Raw genomic sequence first — 8,176 nt, 5'->3', positions numbered from 1 at the left:
CCCTCCCTTCTCTCCCCTCCTCTCCCCCTCCCCTCCCTGCTCCTCTCCAGCCTCCTCCCTTCCCTCCATCCACTGGGCTTTCCAGCCCCAGCCCAGGAGCAGGGTTGGGGGGGCACTGCTGATCAGGGGCCTCGCTGAGAAGGCTGATTCCGGACGGTGTACAGGGCACCACCTGGCCGGGCTGCACACAACTGGTGCTTAATTCCAATGACTGCAGTCCAGGAAGGTTAAAAAAGTGACTCCTGGGGCCCTTTGACTAGAAGTCCCAGCCTGCGCCCTGGAGCCCTGCGCTGACCACGGAGCTGACCACTGCCTGCCAGGCCTCACTCAGGCTCCCTGGTTCCAACCCCCTCCCCTGGCACCGGGGGCTGCCCGTGGGAAGCCAACGCCACAGTCGCTGTAACTGACAATCAAGGGTCAGTCCTGAGGTTCCATCCCCTCCGCCCCTCTGGCAAACAAGTACAGAAAGCCTGCAGTTAAGAACTGGTTCCTAAAGTGACAGAGGGACTTTCTAGAAAGCGCAACCCTTACTTCAAATAACATCGATTCCTCAGATGGCACACAGGACCGCATGCCTCAAATACTCACGACTTCATTACAAGGCCAGTTGAGCAAACGCAGGCTTTCAGATGTGGAAACTAAGATTTCTCCCCGCGATCAATCGTGGGAAGGAGACAACACAAAGGGCACCTGCTCCCCCCAGGGAGCCTGTAAACCTACACGGTTCCACATCGTCAGGACCCATCTGCACAAGGACCAGACTGCAGCCATGACGCGGGCTGCTCCGTCCTGAGCAGAACTGAATCTCTGGCTTCACAATTCCAAGAACTGGCCTCACGAGAATGGGATTAACACTTTTGCTCATAATAATCTATGTGATTGTGGACATCAAAATAATTGTAGCCGGCTCTGCCCCTATGTGTAAGCGGACAACGAAAACCGTCAGCAAAGAGATGCTACAGACCCACGTCAACGTCTTCCACTCTGAGAATACGGCGCCTATGTCAGCAGGAAGAAGTTACAGAAGACGGACCTTCACCCCTAACCCCATAGAAATGGAATGATGTCTGACAGGGGGGATTTGTAAGCAGCTCTCTACCGGAAACTGCCCTCAGGAAGCCCCCTTCCTTGTCACTTTAACAGAGCCATATTGCAACTGGCTTTCGACCAGGCACCCCCATGCTCTACTCATCTCTAGCCCAGGCACACCTCTCAGATCTCTTGATCACACAATACCTCGCCTAACCTGTCTCCTTTCTGTAGATCAAAGGAGTAGAAATGAAGGCTAATGAACAGATGACCAGATCTCCCCCCAGCTTCCCCTCCAGTAATCCCCCGAACGAACTGTGTGACCAAGATCGCATCTAGAGGGAGGCCGTGAGGAGTCGGCACGCCCGCACACAGTGGGGGACGGCAAGGACTCTGACCCCCCATCTCAGGGATTAACTCAGATTCCTTCTCTGTTTCCCTTTAGAATCTTTCAGGGCCGGGCAGAATCTTCGGAGGTGGTTTCTGGGGGACTCTGAGGGCGCCATCTCCCCAGATCGCTGGCCTTCTGATTAAAGCCACCTTTCCTTTCTGCCAGCTGTGAGCGCTGGTTTTGTAAGCAGAGAGCAGTGGGACCCTGGGCTCCCTGTTTTTTTCAGATGTCCCGGACCCCGACTGGCACAGAAGCCTCTGCAGGCTCTGTGGCCTGGAAGGAGGCCTGGCAGCCGCCTCCCGTCCTGGGGCAGTAGGCACGGCCTCCCCAGCTGGGCCGGCCCCGTCCACAGGTCCTGGTGCATCAGCCCATGTGGAGGTGCCGGGGCAGCTCCCCGTGGCCGCAGACATGCCCGGGCATGTGCTGTGTCTGCAGGATGCCCACAGCCTCCAGAGCCTGAGGGACCAGCCACGGCCTGCAGCCTCTCGCAGAGGAGCAAAGCGACTGTGGCTTCAGCCAACCGGCAACTTGGCAATCGCGGAAGAAAATGGGGGAGGAGGAGAGAGGACGGCAACCAGGACCCAGGGCCTCACCGTGGCAGGTCCGGCCGTCCAGGGAGAGTGTGTAGCCGCTGTAGCAGCCACACTGGAAGCTGCCTGGCTTGTTGTAGCAAATCTGGCTGCAGCTCCCGCTCTCCTGGCTGCACTCATTGACATCTGGGAACAGGACACAGGGACGGAGAGAGCCAGAGGTGACCCACAACCCGCCTGGAGCACGTCGCAGCGTCTGCATCTCCGACCCCATGGGATCCACCCTCAGATCCTGGGTGGGAGGGCCCAGGGGCCCAGGGCTCCCACTGCAGCCAGGGGGCCCCCTGAGGGTTCTAACCACGTCCTGGGGGTTTCCTGCAGCTTCGCGGCTGACCCTGCACACTGTAGACTCAGAGTCTCTTGACTCCTTTCTGATCAGCGTGGGGGGGCCGCGCCGGGCGGGGCAGCTACAGGGCACTCCTGCTGCCCACCGCAGGCTAGGTGGCCTGGCCAGAGCACAGCTCAGGGCTCAGCACGGTGGCTTTTCAAGCTGGGTGGCGCCCCGCCCGGGGGGCAGAGGCAAGACCTCCAGCGCTGTGCAAACATTCGCGCTCTTGGGAGGACCCCGCCCGCCCATCTTCTCCCGGGAGCTGGGAGGGGGCCGGCCAGCGAGGGGCCTGGACCCCCGGCCTGCTGCCCTCCCGCTTCTCCTCTCTCTGCTCTCAGCCAGACGGGCCAGTGCAGCTGTGTCCCCAGCGGGGCAGGCAGGCGGCCCGGTGGGGAGAGGCGGAAGAGAGAAGGACTCAGGGCCCCACCAGCCCGGGGCCCTTGGGTGGCCCTGCAGGGAGGGCCTGACGCCTATGCCCAGGCCCGCCCCCAGGCCGTGGCCTTACCTCTGTTGCAGAGCCGTCCCGCCCAGCCGTCTCTGCACTGGCAGTAGAAGGTGCCCATGAGGTCCTGGCAGACCTGGGTCCCCCCCTTATCGCAGGGGTCTGGGTAGCACTGATCCGGCAGCTCTGAGTTGGAAGGAAGGAGAGGGCGGCCCTGAGCTGCCCCTGGTCAGCTGGGAGGAAACCGAGGCAGGTCTGGGGCACTAACGTCCCCTCCACTGGCCCCGGCGGGCCGCACAGGACACCCACCTCTGGGCGGAAGGGGGTCACAGACCAGGCTGGCCGGGCCCTGCCGATCCCAGGAAACCCAGGTCAGCTCGGGGGGAGTGGCCGCCCACCCCCTGGGCCCGAGGTCAGGGCCGCGGCCCCGGGGCAGCGGAGGAGGGGAGTGGGCCTGGCTGGGCCCCGGGAGCTTGGACCTCCCGGGGAGCAGGTCCACAGGGCCCTGGCCGGTCCACGGGCCAGCCCGGCAGACACAGAACATTCCCCTCCCCTGGCGGCCGTGTCCACCCTGCCAGGCCAGGACCCCTGGCCTGTGGGGTCCAGTTCGCACAGGGGGCACCCACAGCCTCCCCGCCCGCCCCTCGGGTGGGCCTGCTGCCTCTGCCTCCGCTTGGACACGGTCCAGGCCGTCCGGGCCCCGGGCTCCGCTGCTCCCCTTTCTCTCCGACAAACGCCGGCCCCACGGCCTGTCGGCTTCAGCGGTGCCGGTGACCAACGGCCACCCTGCTTCTCTGATCGTCCTGCTTTCAGTGGAGGGGAACGGGGCACATTTCCCGGGGCCCTGGAGACGGCAGGGCAGCCACCCGGCCAGGCTCAGCCCCGCGATGCCGCCTTTCTGTGTGCCAGCGGCCACTACCTTCTCATACCCGGGCGTCTACCTGCAGCACCTGAGCCAGGCACTGCCGTGCGTCTTTATTCACCGAGCGACGGGCCCGTGTGAGCGCTGGGAAGCCCACGACAGGTGGCCGCGGCGCTCCCGCCCTCCCTCTGCCCCCGCCCCGTGTGGAGCTGAGGTCACCACTCACTCCACAGCCTGGTCACTAGGAACAGGCCAAGCCAGCACGTGACCGTTGAGAGCGCCAGGCGGGCACTCACCCCCGCCTCTTCACTTCTTTCTCAGGACGCTGACGTCTCCAGCCGGACGCGGGTCTGGGGACAGTGTTTCCACCGTGGCCTTGCTCCTGGTCCCAGGTGGGCAGTGGGCCCCTGTGTCCCCCGGCTCAGCAGGCCTCGTGCCAGCCCCTGTCCTTGGCATGGACTCAACACCGTGCTTTGTCCCACTGTGTCCCTGTGGGTCTGGGGGCCCGGTCACCGGGGACCCCCTCAGGGAGGGCCCAGCATAACTGTTTGTGTACGCAACCCTGGAACCCACGTCTCTCACTGGGCTCTTCTTGTGACCTTTCCACGGGACCCCTCAAAGCTTGCTTGCCCTGCACAATTACAGCCAACAAAACACTTGCAAGTGTGCCCCGGACACACACCTCCGGGTATTTCAGAGACTCATGCACAGCTGTCCTTGGTGGACTCGGTGAGTGCCTTCGGCCCCTCAGCAAGTAGGAACTGGGTCTGGCGCTCGGAGAGTGAGGAAGGGGGGTCCAGCGGTCAGCCCTGTGGCCCCCATGCCGCTGTAACGGGGGCTCCCCCGGGGGACAGGAGGGCCGGGGCGGCGGGGGTCAAGCCCAGTGCCAGGGCTGAGATGACGGGCGGGTCTGCTTCCCGACAGTGTCTCCGCAGGACGGGGCTCTGAGGGGGCAGGGAGACTGGGGCGGTCGGGGGAACGTGTGCTGGGGCCCAGACAGCACCCGAGCCGAGGGCCCGGCTGTTCCCCCAACAGCACTTGGCACATCAGAGGCCCTGCAGGAGGGACGGGGAAGATGGGGTGCGTCTCCACTCGACATATTTGGTGAAAGACTTAAAAGTTATTTCAGAAGGACACACCTGGCCTCGTTACCTTTGTCTGGAATTTGCCTAGAATGCCTACCCGCCGCCGCCCCACCTTTAAAAATCAACCTCCCCCGGGGTGGGACAGCTCCAGGAGATCCCCACAGGGAACCCAGCTGGAGAGCGGCTTTCATCTGTTGCCCTGTTGGGAAGCTTATCTGTAGGGCAGAGGAAGGAGAGTGTTTGCAGGTGCCCCTGAGCTTCTAGGAATTCGGTGGACGCAGGCAGCCTGCAGAGGGGCTCGGGGCTGAGTCAGACCTGAGCCCCGACCCGGGTCCCCGACAGGCGAGAGGCGAGGGCCATGATGGCTGAGAGAGGATGGAGGGAGAAGCGGCTGCTATGTGGACAGGGGAGTGGGGCACCTGCTGAGGCCAGCAGAGGCCTGTCTCAGTGGCTTTTGCTCCCACTTCCAGAAATGTGTGGGTGTGACGAGTTATAAGCTGGGAAATACATGCAAATGCGGGCCGTCGTCCTCACGGAGGAGAAAAGGCACCGAGACCCTTCCTCGCGGAGACAGTCGGCCAGGACTCCGCAGACGGCATCGCCCAAATCTTCTGGGTCCCAAAGGCAAAGCCTCAGAAACCGATCCCGGACCCCCGGGGGAGGCACATCTAGAATAAGTGACCACACGGAGCCCCCCCTCCTCACTGCATCAGAGATGTCCGAGGCAGGTTATAAGCCTAAACATGAAATATCAGACAACTTTTTATAGTCTCAGGAAAAGGACAGCCTGAAACCCAGGCAGTAAAACAAACGAATCAGTTTGAACACATAATTTAAAACGAAGGAACTGGTGCGGCAAGTTGACCACACCAAAAGTCTGCTACAAGTGAAGCGTCACGACAGGAAGCTGAACTGCTGTGATGCTCCCATGTCTGCCTAAGGCCGGTGAGGTCCCACTCGGCCTGGGGGGCCGAGGGGCGGGGCTTGCTCACGTCAACCGGATGTGTGGGCGCGGGCTCTGGTTCCCTGAGTGCACACTGGCCTCTGCCCCTCACTTGCTCTTGGGAGGCTGCTGAAGCGTCCGTGGGGAGCCCGGGCCTCATAGCAGGGCCCCTGCCCTCGTTCAGTCTCTCACTTCCTTTGTGCGCCTGGGCCGGCTTGGGGTCTGTGACCCGGGGCGAGACAGGCAAGGCCAGCGGCTGGTACGTGGGAGGCTGGGTGACCGGTCCCAGCAGCAGCCGAGCCCTGCCCACCAGGCCCTGGTGCCAGTCCCGGTCTTCCACCCGCCCTGGGCGACCCTGCAGTGCAGGCCCGCGTGCAGCACAGGGCTCCCTGTGCAGGGCTGGCTGTGCGCTCAGAGCCCGTTTCCTCACCGGTGGAGCCGGTGCGATAAAGCAGCTAACAGCTGGGCCTGGCGGGGATGAAGTGGCCACGTCACAGAGCTCTCCGGCCACAGCCAGGCCTGGAGTCAGGCTCAGCTGAGACGGGCCTGTGGGTCTACGTGTGGATTAAAGTTCGTGCAAAACGTCAGTGTTACATATGATCATTTAAAATAAGAATAAAGACGCATGATGAGCTGAAGAAAAATTTTGCTACCTTTAGTACAAATGGCTAATTTGCAAAATATATCAACAGCTCCTACAAACTGAGGCAAGTAGGCAAAGATTCCGAACAAACTACCCACAGAAAAAGAAACCCAAGGTTCCTCAACATACGAAGCTCAGCTTTACTCATGAGTAAGAAAAAAAGAAACTGAATTGACTGGGGGTCTTTTTTCACTTTTTCTACTGAAAGATATAAAAAAGAAAGAAGCAATACACTGGGCTGGTGCAGGTACTGGGAGAGGCGCTCCCGCCCTCCACCGGGGTGGGGTGACGGGGCCGGGTCTGCAGCAGAACTGAAAAGGAACACAGCTTTCCCTCTGCAAGTCCACTCTAGGCTGCAGATATATTCAGACAACGACGTCACTCTGGCTTTGCTGGTTACAGTATAAAAACTGCAAACGGCCCAGGTGTCCGCCAGCGCACACTGGTTAACAAGCACGCTGCCCACCAAGCGCGAGTGTGGGCGCAGCCCCACGTGCTGGCCGTGCTCGCGCTGACACAGGAAGCGTCTGCGAAATGTGGAGGGGAAAGGGCGGTGGGGTCATGGGTTCAGGGAGCTGCCACCTGTGTGGAAATAAGAGACTCCGAGTACATCCCTACGGGTCTGAGAATATTCTTAGAACCGGTGGCCGTGGCGAAAGGGCCCCTGACTGACCAGGAGGAAGGGCCGGATGCACCTTCTCTCCACCTGTGAAAGGTTTACACTTCATACCGTGCGAATTTCCTGCCTGTTCGAAAAGCCAACACGTACTCGCTTAGAAAAGGAAGTTCAGGGCAAAGGAGAGGACCTCAGGCAGGTGCCGTGGCTCCAAAGACAATGGAAATATAGCAAAGCCCCAAGACCCCAAACGCAGGGGCTTCGAGGAAGGAGACAGACTTACTTTGCACGCAGGTGATGAAATCTGTGTTCTTTTTGTATGGAGATCCATGTTTACTGATGCATTCTGCAAAACAGAGAGGGCAGGGCGTCACCTTCCGGCACGGGGCCAGCAGACGTGACACTCTGGAGGGAGACTAGTCACGCTGACACGGAACATGGAACACCGTCAGACGAGAAGACGTCTCCACCCATGGGCAGAGCTCTGTCTCCAAGGAGACTTGGGCCCCCGCAGCCTCCTGGGGGGGTTCTTTCTGTCGTACAGAAGGCTTTCCGGTGGCACTCAGGAAGCTTCTGACCGTGGTCAGAGAGCTGGCCTCCATTTCAACCTGACCCCCGCTTGGAAACAGTACCCTCGGTTTGATGGTCAATCTCTTTGGCGAACTAGCCCCCTCCTCCTCTGTGCTGTCTGACCGCGTGCGCCACACGGAGGCCAGGGGTGGGAGGGGCCATAGGCATCCTGATGATCTGAACTTGAGCTTGGCATAACGGGTGTTGGCTGAGCCACTTCACTGGCCCTTCGGTGGGTCGCTGCTGCCCATCCGCACCTCAGAGGATGTGGGCACAGGCAGTGGATAGCACTGGAGGTGGCCCGGGGGCCACTGTCGCCTTTGCCTCAGGACACAAAGCCATGCACCCGGGAGCAAGGCCGGCAGGGAGCCCGGATGGGGCTTCTCAAGGCCAATCGCAGGTCCACTACGCTTGTTGCCAGATACACACCCACAGAAGGTACCTCTACGAGGCTATAAGGCCGATGGAAAATTTACCAAAATGCGCTTCACACAATTAAAGAGGAAAGCCCTGGAATACTTCTCTCTCATTATAAGTAGAGACATGAAAGATCCCTTAAAACAGTGTCGATTAAGGAACGGTTCGCAGGGGAACTTTCACGTCTTCCTGAAAACACAGGACCGCCTTCGCCTTTTTCCTCTCGTTCTCCCCCAGTGTTCAGTGCAGTTTTCCAGGCC

General features: G+C 60.7%; 1 protein-coding gene across 1 annotated transcript in view; it reads right to left on the bottom strand.

Annotated features, from left to right (window-relative positions):
- The window catches only part of GAS6 (growth arrest specific 6), a 31,817-nt gene that overhangs the window by 10,730 nt on the left and 12,911 nt on the right, over positions 1-8,176 (bottom strand). Inside the window, exons 3-5 of the mRNA XM_024752680.1 lie at positions 7,213-7,275; positions 2,844-2,966; positions 2,014-2,136 (exon numbers count right to left, since the gene is read on the bottom strand). Coding sequence (XP_024608448.1) covers positions 2,014-2,136; positions 2,844-2,901 — 181 coding nt within the window. The 5' untranslated portion in view covers positions 2,902-2,966; positions 7,213-7,275. The remainder of the gene's footprint in view (positions 1-2,013; positions 2,137-2,843; positions 2,967-7,212; positions 7,276-8,176) is intronic.

The sequence above is a fragment of the Neophocaena asiaeorientalis genome, unplaced genomic scaffold (assembly GCF_003031525.2).
Source record: "Neophocaena asiaeorientalis asiaeorientalis breed wild unplaced genomic scaffold, Neophocaena_asiaeorientalis_V1.1 scaffold825, whole genome shotgun sequence".
In the NCBI taxonomy this organism is placed as follows: Eukaryota; Metazoa; Chordata; class Mammalia; order Artiodactyla; family Phocoenidae; genus Neophocaena; species Neophocaena asiaeorientalis.
This window is presented reverse-complemented; position numbering and strand designations above follow the sequence as displayed.